This window comes from Lipotes vexillifer, unplaced genomic scaffold (genome assembly GCF_000442215.2).
Source record: "Lipotes vexillifer unplaced genomic scaffold, Lipotes_vexillifer_v1.1 scaffold191, whole genome shotgun sequence".
In the NCBI taxonomy this organism is placed as follows: domain Eukaryota; kingdom Metazoa; phylum Chordata; class Mammalia; order Artiodactyla; family Lipotidae; genus Lipotes; species Lipotes vexillifer.
Genome location: NW_006785831.1, coordinates 353727 through 376414, shown reverse-complemented (window position 1 = coordinate 376414; position 22688 = coordinate 353727). Strand labels below are relative to the sequence as shown.

The following is a 22688-nucleotide window of genomic DNA, read 5'->3' as shown; positions in this document are numbered from 1 at the left end:
ACTAGCTTCAGATGTACCCTGATTCAATTTACCTGGGAAATAGCTATCTGTGAAATGCAATACTTTCTTTATCTACCGTTCCTAGCCCCAATGCAATATTACAAAAGTAGCTCCTGGGAATTCCCTGGTGGTCCAGTGGTTAGGACTCGGTGCTCGCACTGCCGGGACCTGGGTTCAATCCCTGGTCGGGGAACTAGATCCCTGCAAGCCGTGTAGTGCAGCCAGAGGGGGGGAAGAAAAAGTAGCTCCTGAATGATTCACATCTCCTCACCATTGTGCTTATTTTCAAAAACAATTTGTATCTTTATCATAAATTTAGGATGGGTTCAAGTATTTAAATATCACCAAGCATTCAGGCTGAGTCACATTTCCACATTTTAAAGGCAGATTAGGGACTAAATCATCAGTTGTTTATTTTCTAATTATTCTAAGAGATATGACCAAAATATTGGAGAAAGTACTATTTCTCAATTAATCATTGATGAGTCAACCATAATGATAAACTCTGAAAACTCAAAATTCATGACCAATATCCAAATAATTTATTTTTATTTATTTATTTTTTTTGCGGTACACGGGCCTCTCACTGCTGTGGCCTCTCCTGTTGCAGAGCACAGGCTCCGGACGCGCAGGCTCAGCGGTCATGGCTCACGGGCCTAGCCGCTCTGCGGCATGTGGGATCTTCCCAGACCGGGGCACGAACCCGTGTCCCCTGCATCGGCATGCGGACTCTCAACCACTGCGCCACCAGGGAAGCCCCTATCCAAATAATTTTTTCAAACTATGATTCCCCACTGATCTACTTTAAAAGTTAATCAATTAAATAATTTTGAATACTTCCTATATTTAATTTAAAAAGGCACAGAAAGAACATGATTCTACTGACTGTTTTAGAAGTTTCTGATGTGATCTTTTTTAATTGTTCAATTTCATTATCTTTCTGTATGTTACTGGAGATCAGTGCTTTCAGCTGTATTTCTAAAGCTGCAACCAGCTGATCACGTTCCTCCCGCCACTGTTGGAGGTTACCATCTTTCTCAGCCAACTGTGCTTGAAGCATTTCCTAAACAGAATATGGACAAAATGTTAAAATAAACATTGCAAAATTATGAATCTAAGAAATGTCTGTATTTCTAAATAACACAATAAATACAACTGTGAACAGGATATATAACAAATTATGTAGTCCAGTCTCGATAAAATATTTACTTATAAAGCCAAACACATAATGCCTTCATATATCTTAAATGTTCACATTGGGCACTTCTTTCAATAAAAAATTACAGCTTTTAAACTAATTCTAGCATTTCCCCCAATATTTGAGAAATGAGATGGTAAAATTACAATAAAACAAATGACAAAACTAATAGCAACAAACAATAGAGAAATGAAAATTAAAAATACCATTTTCACTGGGTTCAAAAATCATGAAATAGTTAGTGGTAAATTAAAGAAAATATGTGCAAGACCTAAACATGACAAACTACAAAACATTGCTGAAAGAAATAAAAGAACACTTAAATAAACAGAGAGAGAATCTGTGTTCAAGGATCAAAAGATTCAATATTGTTAAGATGTCAGGTCTCCCCCAAAAGATCTAGAGTCAAAGCAACTTCAAAATTCAAGCAAGCGCGTGCGCATGTGTGTGTGTGTGTGTGTGTGTGTGTGTGTGTGTTGACAGAAATGAAAAAGCTGACTCTAAAAATAATATGAAAATGCAAATGACATAACAGTCAAAATTATGTTGAAAATGAAGAACAAAGTAGGAACGGGCTTCTCTGGTGGCGCAGTGGTTGAGAGTCCACCTGCCAATGCAAGGGACACAGGTTCGTGCCCCAGTCCAGGAAGATCCCACATGCTGCGGAGCGGCTGGGCCCATGAGCCGTGGCCGTTGAGCCTGCACGTCCAGAGTCTGTGCTCCGCAATGTGAGAGGCCACAACAGTGAGAGGCCCATGTACCGCAAAAGAAAAAAAAAGTAGGAGCAATCACACTACATCATTTCAAGCCTACTATAATAATAATAATCAAGACCATGATATTGGCGTAAGGATACACAGATATCAGAAAGCAGAGGATAGGGTCCACAAATGTTATGGTCAATTGATATTCTATAAAAATGCCAAAGAATTTCAATGGAGGAAAGGACAGTCTTTTCAACAAAGAGTGATGGAACAACTGAATAGCCAAATGGAATAAAAGAAAAAAACCTTAATTTTAATCTCACACAATGTATGAAAGTTAACGCTTGGACAACTGATTTATGACAAAAGTTGCAGAGCAGTAAAAAAGAAACAGTATCTTCAACATGTACTACCAGGTCGATCATTAATACACATTTACAATGACAACAACAGCTTTTACCCCATCTCACTCCAACACAAAAATTAATTCTAGGGTCTAAATATGAAAGGTAAAACCCCCAACTTTTCAGGAATAATGTAAGAAAACATCTTTATGCCCTTGAGGTTCATAAAGGAAAAGATTGGGAAAATGAATTACAATACCTAAGAATTTCTGTTCTAAAAAGGCAACAGGAGAGTAAAAAAGTAAGCCAGAGATTGAAAGAAGGTAACTGCAACACGCTCCTATCCAGAAAATATAAGGAACTCCTATAAAAAAAAAAAGATAGTCCAATAGAAGATAAGCAAGGGGACTTGGATAGGCAGAGCCAATAAACTAAACATCCAACAATACTAGTTGGAGTATAAATGGATACAACTATTTTGAAAATCAGTCTGGCATTGTACTAGAGTTCCACATACATTTACCCTATCAACTAGCAATTCTATTCTTGGCTATATAGGCAATAGAAATGTATACACATGTGCACTAAGAGAAATATATAAAAATGTTAACGGGAGATCTTACGCATTAACAGCCCAAAACAGGAAACAATCCACATATATTCAACTTTAAATTGAATAGACTGAGGTATACTTATACACTGAAATATTCAGCAATGAAAATAGACTAACTCCAGTTACCTACAATAGTATAAATGATCCTCACAAACATAATACTGAGTGAAAGAAGCCAGACACAAAAAATGCATTCTATATATTTATATGTTTTCATTTATATAAAATTCATAAATGAGCAAAACTAAAGTTTAACATTAAAAGATAGAACAGTTATTACTATTCAGAAGAGGGTTCTATTTTTTAAACTCGGTGGTAGTTATGTGGGGGCTGGCTTTATAATAATTCACTGAACTATATGTTTGTGTTGTTTACTTACTGTGTTATGTATGTTACAATTTTAAAAGCTTTAAAAAACATCAACAATTTATTTCTTAAATATCGTAGACACATATCCTAGGTACGATTGTAAAGAAATATATGGGAGAAAGGAGAAAGCTAGCTTTCTCTACGATTAAAAACTCAAAGGAGGTTTACTTGCTGGCATAGCTGCTAGAGGGACTACTGATTAGGAAAAGAAAGTAGGCCCATTCCTAGGTTGGAGGTAGAGCGACTGACTATGACAGCCAAGCGCTTTGATTTCACTTCTTGCCTCTTATTACTGTCCAGGAAGGTTGGATGGGCTGTGGACAGAAAGAGAACCAGCAGCAACGTTTCCTGTTAAGATAAATGCAGCATTACAATCTTGCTCAACCCAACACTTCCTGAAGGTACCTCCAGTCACGTGGAGTTCGCACATGAAGTGAACTATATTGCCATCTCATTGCTGTAGTAATGACAAGTAGTAGTCTCACATAACTTGTCACATGACAAAGCGAGTCAAGACTCTAAGGAAACACAACTGAATGGAATGTAGTATCCTAGATTAGATCCTATATCCAGAAAAAAACAGTGGGAAAGCTGGTGAAATTCTAATAAGGTCCATAAGTTAGCTAACAGTACTATAATAATATTGATTTGTTGCTTTTGATCATTGTACTGTTGTTATGTAAGGTCTAACATCAGAAGTTGGGTGATAGGTATACAGAAATTCCCTGTACTAGTTTTGCAACTTTTCTGGAAATAAAATGATTTCAAAACAGAAAGATAAAAAAATTTTAAAAATCATTGGAAAAAATCATAACTTATTGAAAATTAACATTCCTGTTTATACAGGAAAGTTTAGCTGGTATAAGTAAAATTCTGTCATTAACAAAGGAAATGCCAATAGATGACAATGTGATACTGCCACGTTACTATTACTGTAAGTAGAGAACTAGTTTTTCATTTAAAAATAATGTTAATGTATTACTCAACAGCTTTCCTCGGATCAATGATGACTTTAAACTTCTTTTTTCTGATTGAGTATCAAACAGACTAAGTTGTCGATTTAAATAGGAGGAAAAAAGACAAGCTAAGATAGAATCACTTAAGAACTACAGCCAGTCAATGTAAAACTGAAAGTTATTTCTACCTACAGTCTTTTAGAAACTGTTTAGTTGACTTTAAAAAAAAGACCTGATAAAATCAGCTTTTGAGGTCAAATATAAACACCATGTTAGTAGAATCTACAGTTCAAAATGTAAATGTTTTACAATACAGTAGGGATAACCCTGTGGCAGTCAAAAGAAGAGATTTTTAAGTTCTGAATCTAAATATTGAGATATAATTATTTCCCCAACAATAAGAACTTCAAGATAAAATGGGCTGGAAAAGTCATCTTACAAACAGACAAACTGCCTTTGAAAAAAAGACAAAAAACAAAACCACGCAACCATGTAGATACCGATAAGAATATAAGAATCCCAGGGAAAAATTTAAGAAACCAAAGAAAGCAGGTGAAATACATAGAAGAGAAAGTATAATTGTTACCAACCATTTCATTTTGTTGCTTCAAACAATGCTCCCTGTCTTCAGCATATTTTTTCATCTCTTTGTTTCGTAGATTCTCAGCTTCTTTTGCTTGAGTGAGAAGCATCATTTTTTCTTCTAACCATTTTTTTCTATCAGCTTTATATTTCTGTTCAGATTCCTATATGTATAAATAGCATAAGTAACTATCATATGCTTCAAAAGCAGTTAATAAATCTGTATTTACAACATTTCCATGTAATCCGCACTTTTCATTTCACCTCTTCAAAAAGTTAAAAGCAAGTGTTTTTCTTTAAATAATGACAAGATTTGAGTTTATTTCAGATTATCAAAAGAACATTGTTGGTTTGCTTTCCTAAATAGTTATTTTGTTTATAAACTTTATTTTGCTATAAAGTGCATTTGAGGACTTTCCATCATCAGTGAACTTAAGAAGAAACAATTGAAATTTCTGAAAGAGTTACAGAGAACCAAGGCTTCTTAAATGCCAGATTAAAAAAAAAGATTTATGGGAGTCATTTCTAATTGTATGGTTCCAAAAATAAAATTTTCCTGGGTATATAGGATGTCAAATAAAGAATAACTTGTGCAACAGGGCAAACATTTATTAGTTTAAGGCACATTGGGAACAGCTGGACAGAAAATATAGTTGATCAGTAAATTTCAAAGAGGCTTCCATAGATCCTCTGGGTTCAAAAATGTCTAATTTATACATTCAAAATTCAAGTAAAACTTCATTTGAAACAAAAACAGTAATACCACATTAAAAGCTATGTATTTAAAAATCCCATTTATTATCTAAGATATGTGATCACATTATTTTAGAACAATGTAGAACATACTGGTATTCCTTAATATGAACATTCTCAATGTAATTAATGTTATTTTTTTCATAATTAATGGAGTGGAAAGGGTAAATCCTAAAGTATATGATTAATAGTTAAAAAAAGAAAGTAACTGATTTCTTTTGTATTTGTTCAGTATCTGATTATATACAGCCTGAATTTAAGAAAATAATTTAGATGCAGTCTTTTCAAAATCACTGTTATGTTTTCTTCAGTCCCAGAACTACAGTTGGATTGCAACTCTTAATAAATAAAATATACAAAATTTTATGTAGTATTTTTAAGTCCCATTAAAAAATTATTTCCCCCATATGTTGTATTCTACACATAGTATGTGAAAGCTAAACATGGAAAAACATATAAACACAAAACAGAATATCTTCTCTGTAGTAGTATAGTTTCAAATGTATTCCAGTGTTCAGACATTCAACTCTATTCTTTTCCAGCTTAATAATTAAATTTACAATAATCAAAACAATTTTCCTAATAGTCATCTTCTCCACAGCAGTATTTGATGAGTTAGAAGTTTAAAGCGTAGAAAATAGGTATAAAGACGTAAGAAGTGATGATTTAAAAATTAAATATGTAAAACTGAAGACCCAACCACTGCATTTTCATTGGCACTTACTTAGCAGCTTGTATCTTGGGAATTTCTTCCCTGTGTCACTTGAGTGTATACTGAAAAATTATATATTAACATTTCCCAGCTATTGGTTCATCCATATCTAAATTAATTATAAAATATTTACTAAATTATCCTTTTATGAGAAATATAATGACTATATATAAATATACACTTACATATATAGATAAAAATCATACCTGTAACTCATCTTGAAGCTTACTGAGCTTTATATTAAGTACATCTGTGTTATCCTCAAGTTCTTCATTTGACCTTTGATTGCTTTTGGTTTCCAAATCTTTGCATTTTTCCTTCCATTTTTCCAATTCTGATTTGAAAACATAAAATTATTTTTAAAGTACATGCAAAAGTTATACCACATAGAGCTATATGTGTCATGGGATACAGACAAGAATCAGCAGAGCCCAGAAGCAGAAGTACACAGACCAAGATAGAACAGAGACCATTCTAAGAGCTTACCAAATTCTTAGAGAAGAACTACAAAAACCTCTCAATAACCCACTGAATAGTGTTCTGACTATACAGTATAAATGCATGCCAATATACAGGAAACTTCATGTTCTCAAAAATTAAAAACAAAAACAACCCACTGACGGTATTCTGAAGGATACAGTCAGAGTATTTATTGAGATAAACATATAAGATGATACCAGTTGCTATACAGAGGTGAAACTCAGTTGAAAGTTTATTCTTAACATCTGGGGAACACTGCAAGCTATCATTCAGTTATTATGAAAGTGTCCTTATTCCTTCTCTGACTTAGGTACAACAATTTTCATCATAATGAAAAATGACAAGTGACAGGATGTTCCAAAAACACATCAAATACTTTTTCATTATGAATTATTATAAACACTAAACTATGTTTAAAAAGGAAAGAAATCTAGGAAAATAAAGAAAATGAAAGTATGCTTTGAGATATTTAAGCAATCTTCTTTCACCTGTGGCCAGTCTTTCAGTTTCCTTTAATTTAGCCTCAAGCACTTGATCTTGTTCTATTTGAGTTTGTTCTTGTTCTTCTAGGGTCATTCGCATGTCTTCAATTATTTTCTCTTTAACGCTTAGATCTAAAAATTTGGAAAGAACATTTTAGAAATTACTAACATCTACATCTAGATATCCAATTTTCCTTTTGAGTTCTTCTAAAATTAAAATACACTTTTACTAACGATAATAGAATATGAGTTCCAAATAGACAGAAACTTTGTCCTGTTCACTGCTATATTTTCAACATCTAGAACAGTACTGGCATATATGAAGGATCAACTAAATAACTGATGTACAGATGGATGCTTGGATGAATGCAAGAATAAATGGATGGAAAAGGAATCTTTTCAGATGAAACTAACAATTTTCAATATAATTAAACTATTAATAAAAATAATAAAACTATTATTTTACTGTACTTCGCTTTATTGTGCTTCACATATACTGTGTTTTTTACAAATTGAAGGTTTATGGCAACTCTGCATTAAGCAAGTCTATCAGTGCCATTTTCTAACGGCATTTGCTCACTTCCTGTCTCTGTTAGTGATTCTTGCAAAAATTCAAACTGTTTCATTATTGTTGTATTTGTTACAGTGACCTATGATCACTGATCTTTACGTTACTCTTGTGATTGTTTTGGGACACTATGAACTACACCCATGTAAGACAGCAAGCTTAATCCATAAACACTGTGTGTGCTGTGACTGCTCCAATGACCAGCTGTGCCCCGTCTCTCCCTCTCCTCGGGCCTCTCTGTTCCCTGAGACACAACAATACTGAAATTAGTCTAATTAGTAACACTACAGTGACCTCTAAGAGTTCAAGTGAAAGGAAGAGTCACATGTCTCTCACTTTAAATCAAAAGCTAGAAATGAAAGGATTAAGCTAAGTTTAGTAAGGAAGGCATGTCAAAAGCCGTGACTGGCCAAAAGCTAGCCCTCTTGCACCAAACAGCCAAGTTGTGAATGCAAAGTAAAGTTCCTGAAAAGACTTTAAAGTGCTACTCTAGCGAATACTCAAATGCTAAGAAAGCAAAACAGACTTATTGCTGATATGGAGAAAGTTTCAGTGGTCTAGACAGAAGATCAAAACCAACCACAACATCCCCTTAAGCCACAGCCTAATCTAGAGCAAGGCCCTAATTCTCTCCAATTCTACGAAGGCTGAGAGAGGTAAGGAAGCTGCAGAAGAAAAGTTTCAAGCTCGCAGAGGTTAATTCATGAGGTTTAAGGAAAGAAGCTGTCTTCAAAACATAAAAGTGCAAAAGGTGAAGCAGCCAAGTGCTGATGTAAGAAGCTGCAGCAAGTTATCCAGAAGATGTGACTGAACTGCTGGAATTGCATGATAAAACCTGAACAGATGATGAGTTGCTTCTTACGGATGAACAAGGAAAGTGGTTTCTTGAGACGGAATCTACTCCTGGTGAAGACTTGAAATGACAACAAAGGATTCAGAATATAGCATAAACTGAGTTGATAAAGCAGTGGCAGAGTCTGAGAGGACTGGCTCAAATTCTGAAAGAAATTCTACTGTGGGTAAAATGCTATAAAGCAGTGCATGCTACAGAGAAATTGTTCATGAAAGGAAGAGTCAACTGATGCGGCAAATCTCCTCACTGTCTTACTTTAAGAAACTGCTGCAGCCACCCCAGCCTGCAGCCACCCCAGCCTGCAGCCACCACCGCCCTGATCAGCCAGCAGCCTTCAGCATCCAGGCCAGGCCCTCCCTCCACCAGCAAAAAGATTACAACTCCCTGAAGGCTCAGGTGATGGTTAGCATTTTTTAGCAATAAAGTATTTTTTCATTAGGTATGAGCACTGTTTTTGTAGACATAATACTATTGCACACTTAACAGACCACAATATAGTGTGAACATAACTTTTATTTATTTATTTATTTTATTTTTGCGATACTTGAGCATCTCACTGTTGTGGCCTCTCCTGTTGCGGAGCACAGGCTCCGTACGCGCAGGCTCAGCGGCCATGGCTCACGGGCCCAGCCGCTCCGCGGCATGTGGGATCTTCCCGGACTGGGACACGAACCCATGTCCCCTGCATCGGCAGGCGGACTCTCAACCACTGCGCCAACAGGGAAGCCCTGAACATAACTTTTATATGCACTGGAAAACCAAAAAAAAAAATTGTGCGACTTATTTCACTATGATCTGCACTTTATTGTGGTGGTCTGGAACCGAATATGAAACATCTCTGAGGTATGCCCGTACTAGTAACACAGATCTTGGGATTTAGAAAAAACATTATTTGTCAAAACACTTACTTTTAGTGTTAATATTCTCAAACCAAAACTAAAACTTTTACCTCCTAAAAACAATAAATTCTCAATCCCAAATTTAATTTTTAAATCTCAAGTAATTATTTTTTCTAGAAAAATTTTCAAAGCCAAATATTTACTCCTAGTGTTTTTAAAACCAGCTCATCAGGAATAACTGTACTATTATAACCTTACCAAAACTGTTTCTGGCCCTTGAAAAATGACTACAATAATGGCTTATAAACAATTCTATTCTAATCCTGCCTGATAGAAAGAGATAAGGAGGAAAGATTGGTTTATTGTCTCTGGTGATAGACACATAGTAGCAGGGCTCACTTCTGACACCTCTTACCAAGATTGCTATGAATGTCAGAGGTGATGAATCTATAAATGCATAGCTCAAACTCAGGGCACTAAAAGTGACAAAAAAATGACACAAATATCAAAAGATGGCTCCCTTAAAAATGCTTAATATAAAGTAAGCTTAAAACAAAACAATGAGAAAAAAGTTTAACAAGTAATTTTCAGTATTTCTGTTCATTGATGTAAGCTGCCAGGAGAGCTAATGAAACAGAATTCCTCTTTGGAATTAAAGGAGTACTGGTATTCTATCTAAAACTTTTTCTTTCAAAAAGCATGATTTGCAAATATATTCAGATAATACAATTAATTATAATTTTATTCAAAGAATCTGTTCCTTTTACACCCTATCTTTTGCTCTAAATTGGAGGGCTCAAAAGAAGGAGTTTAAGTATCTAGATAGCAATCAGTAAAGCCCCAGGACACCAATGTTAACTTGGCTAATGGCTATCCACCTATTATTTGAAAGGTAGGAACAGTAAAAGAAACAAGAGCATTCTTATATCAGTCACTGCCTCCAATAACTTACATTTTATCTCAGGAAAGAATCCAGAAATATACAGCAAATAAAACAGAAAATAAAGCAACATAAAGACAGGAATGAGATATCTCATCAAAGCTATCTAAAGATATCTATGAACTATCATAGCCAAATAAATGCCTGGCAAGTGAACAAGCAATCAAGTGTTTAACATTCAGGGGAGAGGATCACTGAAAGCTATATAAAGAAATGACACACAAATGTCATGTACAACTCTGGATTAGAAATACTCAGTGACTGGGAATTCCCTGGCGGTCCAGTGGTTAGGACACGGCACTCTCACTGCCAGGGCCCCAGGTTCGATCCCTGGTTGGGGAACTAAGAACCCGCAAGCCGCCCGGTGTGGCCAAAAACAAAAAAAAATACTCAGTGATAGTTCAAATGTACTTCAGAATACCAGTATACCTGACGTACACAAGTACAAAAGATTGAGACCATGTGATACCTTGTTTCACTTATCATGCTGGCTATAAGTTCAAAGTGTGATAACACCTAATACTGGCAAAAATGTGGGGAAATGGGTACTCTACACACTATTATTGAAAATATAAACTGGTATAATACCTTTGGGGAGCAGTTTAGCAATATTCATCAAAAGTTTAAACACAACATGTGGGCCAACAATTACACTGCTAGGAATTTCCCATACAAATACATTTACATGTGTGCCCAAAGACTTTTATACAAATATATTCATGTTAATGTCTGTAACAAAAAATAATGTCTGAAATAACCAAAAAAAATTTTTGTTAATAAAAGGGGTCATATTACTGGAGAGTAGATTAGAAGATATGTTGATTGTTACTCCCTGTGAATATGACCTTACTTGGAAACAGAGGCTTTGCAAATGTAATCAAGTTAAGAATAAGGTCATACTGGATAGAGTAGGCCCTAAATCCAATATGACTGGGTGTCCTTATAAGAGGGAAATTTGGACAGAGACAGATAGAGTGAAGACACAGACACATTCAGAGGGAAGATGTCCATGTTAAGACAGAGGCAGAGATTGGAGTTATCTCAGAAGTGTGAATGGAGAGTGATTGCTAATGGGTGCAGGGTTTCTTTCTAGGGTGATGAAAATGTTCTGGAATTAGATAGTGGTAGTGGTTGTACGAGCTTGTGAATTTACTAAAATCCACCATACTGTACACTTTTAAAGGGTAAATTTTATGGTATGTATATCTCCATTTTAAAAAATTAATAAGATAGCTAAGTGAATGGCATTCAATATTTAAATAGAAATGTAGAAGCCAGGGAAAGCCTCAAGAGCTAAAAATGCACTTTTTTGTTTGTCAGGGAATGTCTCATACATACTTAAAATCACAAGAGTGAATGAACTCTCAAGAGAGAAAATACAAAGAAAAAAAATGATGATGGCTTAATCAGGAAATTTGTCAAAGTGGCTGAGGCTCATTCTGAGAGAAAGGCAGTAACCTGAAGAATAGATCACAAAAGCTGAGGTAAGAGTTTCAAAAGGAGCAAAAGCTACACCTTACCTTTATATTTAGAATATGCTCATACACAATAAATACTACTTAAAAAATGAAAATGAAAGAGAGCAGACAATAATTCAAAATAATTAAAAAATAAAAGAAAGATTGCAAAAAGCTAAAAGATTTGAAAATATGTAGGTTACAAGTGATCTGGGAGAAAGTTTAAAGAGCATGGAGAAGATAGAAGATTAAAAGTACTCAAAATGGGCCTATGCCACACGTCTCAATATCTGGCAAAGAAAGAAAAAATTAAAATAAGATAAGATAAGAACTATATCCTGGTCCAAAGAATGCTTTTCAGAATATCTATTCACATCTACCAACAATGACAAAGCAGCCAAAGTAAAGGGAAACTCCAAAAAGATTATGGAAATAGGAGCTGTTAGAGGACGGTGGCCTAAAAAGGTAGGAGAAAATAGGACTGTGTGCAGATATATTTTCACATCCAAGTTACTGATCCAAGTGAACCCCACAAAAGTCCAAGTCATCTAAATAAGTAATAATCTTGTTGTCTTACACCTGCTCTTTAGTTGGCCAAGTACAAATGGCATGAATTAGTGAAGACAGTCTGGAACTTAAGACTGAAACAGACATGGGTTCAAATCCCAGCTCTACTACTCACACAACTAAGAAGTTAAGGGGTGACTGATGGGAAGGAGAGGAATCTGCATAATTTTATGAACAGAAATATGTATATATCATCTACAAAGATAATTTTGTAATATTTCAAATTAAAAAAATCCAAATTGAGAAAAAAAATTTAGCACATACAATTTCAATCTAAAGTATTAGTTTTTAAAAACATTTTTAAAATATTTTTTAATTTTAAAGATATTTTATTTGAAGTATAACCTTTATATTATTTTGACTGGAAATCCATTCCATTCATTGTGACCTATATAACTTTAATTTTATTTTTCACAAAATACTGGCCATTACCTAGAAATCAATGTTGCTTTGACTGAATATTTCTTTTCTTTTTTTTTTTTTTGCGGTATGCGGGCCTCTCACTGTTGTGGCCTCTCCCGTTGTGGAGCACAGGCTCCGGACGCACAGACTCAGCGGCCATGGCCCACGGGTCCAGCTGCTCGGCGGCATGTGGGATCCTCCCAGACTGGGGCATGAACCCATGTCCCCTGCATCAGCAGGCGGACTCTCAACCACTGCGCCACCAGGGAAGCCCTGACTGAATATTTCTTAATGTTTTACTTCTCCAAGGATAAACTTTATGGTGGTAAGTTACTCTTTAGAATCAATGATTTTCTCTTTTAATAAAGTTACATCTTATGTTACCCTTCTTTAACTTTACAATTTTCAAAGGAAAATATTAAACCAATTGTTATTTTAACTACTTATTTTGCAGTCATTTTAGTACTGGAAGTAGAGGTTTGTTTCTGACCTTTGCACACTCTCTCATACTGCTGTATAGATTCTTCCACTTTCTGATTACTTAACTGCTCCTGCAAAATAAAAGAATATGAATTAAATGCAAATGTAACTTAACTACACCCCATTATTTAATAGTGGGACTTGAAAACAGGGCTTAATATTAAGTTTGAAATCTGTCTCCTAGAAGGCTGACTAATAGTCTCAAGCTCCCAAGTTTGTTTCAACTCAGAGAAAAGGGCAGGGTGAGAGTGGTAATAAGAAAAAACAAAACAAAACCCCCAAACTTTAAACCTTTAATCTACCCCCAAAATGCCAAATCATCTTCCTCACTCAACATTTCAAGCTAGCATGTATGTTCTCTTACACAACACAAAAAGCATAAAGAGAGAGAAATGAAAGTTTACTATGTATTTAATGTGGGAGGGACAAAGAAAACCATAAATAAATTCCTTAACAGTAAACTCAAAATGCAGAAAAGATAGAATCCCCACATGCCACACATGTAAAAAGTAGCTGGGAGGTTTGAAAAGGATGCAAGGTTAATTTCTGGGCACTGGAAATCCTTCAATTCTAGTTTTAACCTGTCAGGTAATCCAACCTTCACTCCTTCTCTCATCTAACTTCAGCAATATCTTCTCATTTTATAAGTTTTAGAATAATCATAACAGAACCTGGAAATCTCTGAATACTATTATGAAATCAGCTGGAGATGGAAAGACGGTGAAGAGACAAAGAATGAAGGAGGAAAACGACAGAGAACTATGGATGTGGATGGACAGAGATGGAAACAGACGGAGAGCGAAGGAGGTGGACAGACGGGGACAGAAAAAGACGAAGGACAGAGGTGGACAGACGGGGAGGGAAACAGACGGAGAGCAACGGAGGTGGAAGGAAGGGGACGGAAATAGACAGAGAACCATGGAGGTGCTTGGGCAGTGATGGAAAGAACTTATCAATAGATGGTGTCTGGATACAAAGGGGTGCACTGTAACAGGTTTTCAATCTGTTTTGAAACCTCACCATACCTTTGGGTTGACACTGAAATCATCTGTTATCACCAAGTACTCATAGCTGTTTCCCAAAGTCCCCTAAGGTGTTGGAATCATGAAATAATTGTCTTCCTGAAAGTAGGAATTTTTCTTAATTAATAAATTTATTTATATTTGGCTGCATTGGGTCTTCGTTGCTGCGTGCGGGCTTTCTCTAGTTGTGGCGAGTGGGGGCTACTCTTCTTGGCGGTGCGCGGGCTTCTCATTGCGGTGGCTTCTCCTGTGTGGAGCACGGGCTCTGCTGCTCCACAGTATGTGGGATCTTACTGGACCCTTAAGTCCCCAGGATTTTTTTAACAGCTTATTTTCCTAAAGGCTTCCAAAAAGTCTCCTGAAAACACCATGACTCTTGTTCTGTGGGTGTAGGGGAACATGCAGGCAGACTAGGAGACAGTCCCCCAGAAACCCTGCTCCTGAGGACTGGAAATCTCCCTAAACCTTGGGACGCCCTACTGCAGTGACAGATGGAGAAAGGGTTGGTCTGAGACCCAGAAGCAGGGGTTTGTGGAGTTGGCTCCACCGAGGAGAGGGTGTGGTGCTTGGGAGCCGCAGCCCACACTTTGCAGCCACCTGCTGTCCAGACGGTGCCCAGGATACCGAAATCCAGGGTGGGTGGGGGAGGCCTCGAACTCGGGCACTGCGGGCAGGGCTCCCCAGCTAACTCTGACCCTGGCAGAGCTGGGGCTCCAGGACGCTTCCCTGACCGCAAATGCAAACGCACCTCTGCTGCAACCCCAGCAGTGCTGCGCACCCTGACCAAACAACTGGGCTGGGTTTACCACCTGAGAGTTCTCACTAAGTTGTGATAAAACAAAACATTTTTAAGGCAGGATAAGGAAAAGAAAAAAAAAATTTTTTTCAAATATAAAGTTCTCTCTGTGCCCACTCCCTACCCCACTTTAGTGTGCATTATGCATCTGCATTAACCCTTCCTTAGAAGACACAGGATTGCCTGCTGGATTCTAAAGAGCTATTTTCTCCTGGTGCCAGCAAGATAATGCTTTAGGAGATAACCTTCCTTCTTATGCTGAAAGGGGCCATGACTACCCACTACTCCCTTTGTACTGCAGATCTGGATTGTGTAAACTGTCAACAATATACCAATTGATGTATAACCCTTTGTCTCAAAAGGTATGTAAACCCTGCTTTGACCTCTAATGGGTGGAACAGTCTTAAGAGCTTTCTGAAAGACTGTCTCCCAGGTTATAATCCTCAGATTGGCTCAAATAAAACTATCCATTTCTTACTTAAAAAAAAAAAAAAAAAAAGAACTGATACATTTAATTAAACACTAAAATATACCAACAGAATCTACTAAAATCACCTTTAAAAGCAAAACTGTTACCTTAAGTTGCTGAATGGTTCGCTGTTTCATATCTATTTCCTGAGAACACTGGTTTTTCTTTTTCTCCAGTTCATTAATTTTAATCCTCAACAATTTCTCCTCATCACGCATTACAGATACCTACAAAGTAATAAATCAAATTAAATATTTCTAGAAATACTAATTGCTTTTTGTTTAAGATTCATGGCCACTCGTTCAAAGATTCATGTCCTTTAAAACACATAAGAAAAGTTAGATTCTAACATACATGAATGATATGGCTTCAAATTATCAGAACATTTCTTGATGATATGGCTTCAGATTATCAGAAAATTTCTTGATACTCCAAGGGAGATACATATGAAGAGGCCATTTTCTTTTTACAATATTTTAAGACCCTCAAACCCTGTAAGTGCGCTCAAAAAAGAAACAACATAGACCCTTGCATGCAACAGCAAAATCATTATCATGGAAAAATCAATAGAGATACTCTAGGGGAAAAACACTGGCTCAGCTATTAAGTAATGTGATCATCAAAAGCTAATAATGGCACACAGAGAATGAAAATGGAACAATTACAAGATCAAAAGGTACCCGTGCAAGTGAGGGTCAATTGATTTTTGGTATTATTGGTAATTTAATTCGATAAACCTATTAAAGAAATAAAAAAGCACTATGAATTAGTATGCAAATCTTAGAGGAGAGGAGGAGAGAGGAGGGGAAAGGGAAGGGGATGGGAGGAGAGATAGCAGGTAATCTATGTACACCTTTAGTCCAATTTCCATGATACCAATCCTAGAGATCTCAAAAACTGAAGGAAGTTAATTGAACAAAGTTCCCTTCATAAAAAGCATGGTATCGCCAAGCTTTTTATAATAATAAAATAATAAAAATAAATAATAATAAAATAATAGTAGTTCTGAGGGGTTTGGTTTCAGGTGATTTTTACACTTCTTTTTAGGCTTTTTATATATTCCAAATTTACTACAATAAATATATATTCCTTTTATAATCATACATTAATAATATTTATTTTTATTGGCTTATTTTGTTCAAAAATATGTGACTTCCAGTAATAAACACCACCTTCATCAATTTTACAGATATAAACTGTCTGCCAGTAAAGTACAGAAACTACATGTTACACCAAGATGCACATAAGGACTATTTCAGTTTCCATCCTGGCTCTAACATTTACTGGCCAAGTGAACTTGGACAAGTTCTCTCTCAATGCCTACTTCCTTAGTCATAAAATGGAAGTTAAAAAAATGCCTATCCCTAATATTTGTGTGAAAATTAAATGAGATGATACATGTAAACTCAGAACAACCAATCCAGACTAAGCTCCTATTATTATTAGCATTGACATCATACATTGTTTATTTTGAAAAACAGAAAACACTATTAATACCCACCCTTAGAGGAATGTTAAATAGTCATCTATACAATAAAACATTACTTAAAAAGAGATACCTAAATTCTGCTATAAAAAAATCTTAAAAGTATAATATATTTTTAAAGGAATTATTTATATATAGTTGATCCCATTTATAAAAATAAAACCATACAAGCACGATTTACATATATTTATTATGTAAAATGCATATAAAAAGATCTAAAAGAACACAGAAGGACTGACTGTCAAGAGTGGTCATATTTAAGAAGAGAGAAATGAGACTGGGGAGAAGGCTTTCACTTTTACCTTCATTTCTTAAAAAATATTTCCTGGGCTTCCCTGTGGTTCAGTGGTTAAGAAGCCGCCTGCCAATGCAGGGGACACAGGTTCGAGCCCTGGTCCAGGAAGATCCCACATGCCGTGGAGCAACTAAGCCCGTGCGCGACTTTGCGCTCTACAGCCCGCGAGCCATGACTCCTGAGCCCGTGAGCCACAGCTCCTGAAGCCTGCGTGCCTAGAGCCCATGCTCTGCAACAAGAGAAGCCACCGCAATGAGAAGCCCGTGCACCACAACAGAGAGTAGCCCCCGCTCGCCGCAACTAGAGAAAGCCTGCGTGCAGCAAGGAAGACCCAACGCAGCCAAAAATACATAAATTAATTTTTTAAAAATTTCCTAATAATGTATTATAATGAAAAGTTTTTAATTGGAAAAAGAAGCCATTTTTAAAGAACTGAGTAACTAGCTCCATATGAACACAAGTCGATTATACCATTTTTGATAATGCTTACTGATCATGGTGTTCAGAAATAGTATCTTAAACCAGGAAGTTTCTATACTCCAAGAATCTTCAGCCAGGATATCACTTAACAGAAATAAACAACCTACATTACAACAATCTAAAACAAAAAACATTTTAAGAGGACTTCCCTGGTGGTGCAGTGGTTAAGAATAAGCCTGCCAATGCAGGGGACACGGGTTCGATCCCTGGTCCGGGAAGATCCCACATGCTGCAGAACAACTAAGCCCGTGAGCCACAACTACTGAGCCCGCGTGCCTAGAGCCCGAGCTCTGCAACAAGAGAAGCCACTGCAATGAGAAGCCCACGTACCACAACGAACAGTAGCCCCCGCTCACCACAACTAGAGAGAAAGCCCGTGCACAGCAATGAAGACCCAACACAGCCAAAAAAAAAATTTTTTTTTAAATAGATCAGAAAAGACAAAGGAATGGTGTTCTAGCCTATCCTGTAGTAAAGTCAAGAGAGGCAGACCAGATCTCACAATCAGTAATTCAAAATCGAACTACACAGGCCTTGCTCATACATTACATTTGATAGAAATGAGGAAAATGTATGAAGGCTTAAATATAGCCTAATGGTTATTTCCTTATTTGTTTTGTTGAGGATACTATGAACAACATGTGGACTGATAATACGAATGTAAATCCAAAGTTCCCTCTGGACTGCTTAGCTAAGTGAAAGGAACCTAACAAAAGGCAATAAGGTGCATAGGGCTAGGACTGCAGTTTATATTCTGGAGTAATTTAATCCATTTACCTGTCATTTGCCCAGAATTTATAAAGCTTTCAAGCCTGTCTACCACCTACAGAAACTTTAGTCTTGATCCTGAGGTGTTAAAAACGAAATGTCACTCGAAATTTCTTTTACAAGTTCAGAATCTACACTAAATCCAAAGGTAAGTAATTTATATCCAATGAAGGGAGAAACAAAGGCTGCCCTGGCCAAAATTACATTCCTGGAAAGCAAACAATCCAAAAATTACATTCCTAGAAAGCAAACAATTCAGGCTTCTGAATGGCAAACAAGTGCTTTTCCAAATTATGATTTTTAACTTGCTGATCTGACTAAACATCTTCCTATGCCTAATTACAGTTTAGGTCATCTTTACTGTCTTACATTTCTAATCTAGTCCGCTTTGAAATACTTGTTGTGTGGCCTGGAAACTTTCTGTGTATAATTATCAGAAACAACATACATTTTGCATTTTATCTATGGTGGTATTTTTTGGATTTTTCTTCCAAAATTCAAAAATTGTATAACTAAATACAATAGAATAGATAACTATAGAATAGATAACTAAATTGTATAGTCACACATGGAGTATTACACAGCAGTGAAAGTGATTAATTATAACCATACATAAATGTCAGGAATATGATGTGAAAATGCTCAGAACACGACATAATGTTTAGAGATAAAAAAACAAATATGATTTAGCTTATATTTTTAAAAGATCAAAAAAAGATAAACACAAAACATTCATTACAGTAATCTCAGTGGGGGTAGGAAACATAGAAAATCGATGAGACCCACACGCATTTGTTGTATCAATATTCTTCAGACCTTACACATTTAAGTATTCTTTTGTAACTAACTCAAGGTAATGAAAAATATTTAAAATTACTTCCGCTTTTTAAAAAAGTCTAATTATGATTCAAAATCCAACAGTCATAAAAGAAAAATAAGTTGCTCCAAGGCAAAAAAAAGAACATAATCAAAATGAAGAAAAATGGCAATATGGGGGAGAGATAGGGGGATATCTATAATTAATATCCTTCAAAAGTTAATTTCCAGAAAATATACAAATCAATTTTCACTGCAAAGTAAAGGACCTGCTACAGTGGAGGATTACTGGACTGAATGTCAATATTATGACATAGAAAAAAATATATATATATGTCATCTTGGGCATGTTACTTAACTTCTTGTCTCATATGTAAAATGGGATAGTAGTAGTACTGTTGGGAAATTATGTGAGATGGTATATGTAATGAAGAGCACTTAGAATGGTATATGGTTCAACTGAAGACTAAATATGTGTTTGCTTTCTTCATGGTATTTTATTGTGTATATGCAATATAATTAATTTAGCTAGTTTCCCATTGATCAATGTATAGCATTTTCAATTCCTCTGCTATTACAATGTTGTTGTCAATATCCTTAAATATCCATTACCACTGGCAAAAACAAAACAAAAAAGATAGTCTCCTTATTTTTCTCCTAAAAGATTAGCTTTTCAAATTTAGATTTTCATTATGCTTATGGTTGTTTGATTTTTGTATTTAGTTTGTATTAGAAATCTATGACTATTCCCACTGCCACCCTTAAGTAAAATAAATCACCCTTAAATTAAAAAAAAAAAGTTAATTTCCTAAGTATGTAACAAGCTCCCACAAAGCAATAATAAAAAGAAAAACAATAACCCAAACTAAAATACAAAGAATATGAATATACAGACCACAGGAAAAAAAAATACAAATGAATTTTAAACCAAAAAATGTTCACTCATAATTAGAGATATGCAAGTTAGAATTATAGTTGAGATACACTATTTACATGTCAAATTAGCAAATATCAAAAAAAAATGATAGGGGCTTCCCTGGTGGCGCAGTGGTTGAGAGTCTGCCTGCCGATGCAGGGGACATGCGGGTTCGTGCCCCGGTCCGGGAAGACCCCACATGCCGCGGAGCGGCTGGGCCCGTGCGCCATGGCCGCTGAGCCTGTGCGTCTGGAGCCTGTGCTCCACAACGGGAGAGGCTGCAGTGGTGAGAGGCCCGCGTACCGCAAAAAAACGAAAACAAAAACAAACAACAAAAAAGAGATAAAATACTTTGTGGATAAGAGTATAGAGAAAAATACTCTCTTCTTCTCATACATTAGTTCTGGTGAGTAAACTAGCATAATCTCTAAAAAGCATAATAAATATCAAAATTACAAATGTACAAACCAGTGACCCATAAATTCCACTTTTAGGAATTTATACCAGAGGAAGACTTAAAAATGTTCAAAATGGCATCACTGCATGATTAACAGAAGACTGGAAATTACCTTAATTGTCCAACAATATGGGGCTGATTAATGGTAAATAAATGTTCAGAGTCATAAAAAAGAAAAAAAGCTCATTTGGAGACTCTTTTTATCCTGAGATGGAAATATTGAGAGAAGAAAACCAAGGTTCACATAGTGTTTATAGGATGTTTCCATTTTTTATAGGAAGAGAAGGAAGGAAAAACAGAGGGAGGAGGGAGAAGTGAAGAGAAAAAAAACTAGTTGGTAATATCTGATGCCTTGGAGGGAAACTTGATGGCTGGGAGGCAGTTTTTTCCCTCACTATACATATTTTCATATATTTTAAATTTGGAATCATGTGATTATATTTCCTATTTTTAAATCAAATTATAATAAAAACTTGTTACAATTGCACTACATACTCTCCTAAATACTATCTGCAAACAAAAGTTTGCTATTTACTTTTCTGGGGGCACTTGAACTTAGCAGTCCTTAAAAGGAAAAAAAAAAAGGTACTAATCTTACATAAGGCACATATTTTTCTTAATATTAGACATCTTTCAGTTTGTTTAATCTGACTAAATTTTCTTTTGTGAAATAACTTTTCTCATCATTTAAGAAAAATTATGGAGTTGACAAATGTTCTGGTCAATACTAAACTTAGTGTCTAAACTTGATATATAAGGAAAACAATCTTTATCATTTAAATTGGCCACACACCTCTTTCTGTACTTGCTCAATCTGCTTCTTGGCATCCGCCAGTTTCTCTTTCAGCTCAGCATAATCTTCTTCCTTCTTCTGAAGATCTGCTTTCAGATTCTGGGTAAGAGCAGCACTTGCAGAGAGCTCCTCTTTCAACCTAAAAAACAAATCACTTATCTATAGTGACGTATCACTAATCACTTAGAATCATATGCGTGAGCTACTAATAATCTACAAAATTAGATCTTTTCACAAATTTGGAATGTCCAAACCATGAAGAAATCTTTCAAGGAGGATTTCAGGAGATTTTATAAACAGATCTTTGCATATAACTTTTGGTTCCAAAGGTTTATATAAACAAAATTGAAGCTCTTCAGTCATCATACATGTTATATTTAACCAGATTAAGATATGCCCACACAGATTCTTTAAAAGCTACACAGAAAAAAATCAATAAATGCTTTTCATATTTTCAAACATTTTAATAACTTTTAGCTTACTTTTCTGTTTCTTGCCAGTTTGTTTCTTTTTCTTCTTCCTTTAATTGAAGTGAATGCTTTGCATCTTGCAAATTGTTTGCTAATTTTGTGATTTCTTCTTTCAATTTGACTTCCCTTTCACTTAAATCTTTGGCGTTTTTGATAGAATCTTGAAGATTTGCTTGAAATTCCTTCAGATTTCTTTCTTGCTTTAAAATGATAGATTCCTTTTCCATAATTTCTTGTTCTAACTTGGCTGAACGGCTACATTCATCTTTCTGAGTTTCTAACATTGCTTCAAGTTCCTTTATTTTCACCTTATAGCAAGTAACATCTTGTGTAAGTTCTGAAAGTGCTCTCTTTCCTTCAACTACATGCTGTATTTGAATATCAAGACCCACAGTTTTTTCTCGCAATTCTTCCTTCAGCTGCTGTATAAGACTTTCTTCTTCTTTTAGTAGATCCTGATTTTTATTCTCCCTCTCCGTTTTTAGTCTATTGTTTGCATCTTTACAGTCTTTTACTTCTGCCTGTAATTTTTCAATTTGTTCTTCCAGTTCCTGGATCTGATGTCTTTTTTTGGAGGAACTCTTTACAATCTCCTTACATTCTTCCCAAATGGCTTCAACA

General features: G+C 35.6%; 1 protein-coding gene and 1 non-coding gene across 2 annotated transcripts in view; one reads left to right on the top strand and one right to left on the bottom strand.

Moving 5' to 3' along the window:
- KIF20B (kinesin family member 20B) overlaps positions 1 to 22688 on the bottom strand; it is a 71594-nt gene that overhangs the window by 11103 nt on the left and 37803 nt on the right. Inside the window, 8 exon segments of the mRNA XM_007458150.1 lie at positions 887 to 1063; positions 4775 to 4930; positions 6438 to 6565; positions 7200 to 7325; positions 13310 to 13370; positions 15694 to 15813; positions 21598 to 21736; positions 22080 to 22688. The exon segment at positions 22080 to 22688 is cut by the window's right edge and continues 10 nt beyond it. Of these exon segments, the coding sequence (XP_007458212.1) occupies positions 887 to 1063; positions 4775 to 4930; positions 6438 to 6565; positions 7200 to 7325; positions 13310 to 13370; positions 15694 to 15813; positions 21598 to 21736; positions 22080 to 22688 (1516 nt within the window).
- Positions 10663 to 10735, top strand: TRNAE-CUC (transfer RNA glutamic acid (anticodon CUC)). Its single transcript has one exon. It is a non-coding gene; the product is annotated as a tRNA-Glu (tRNA).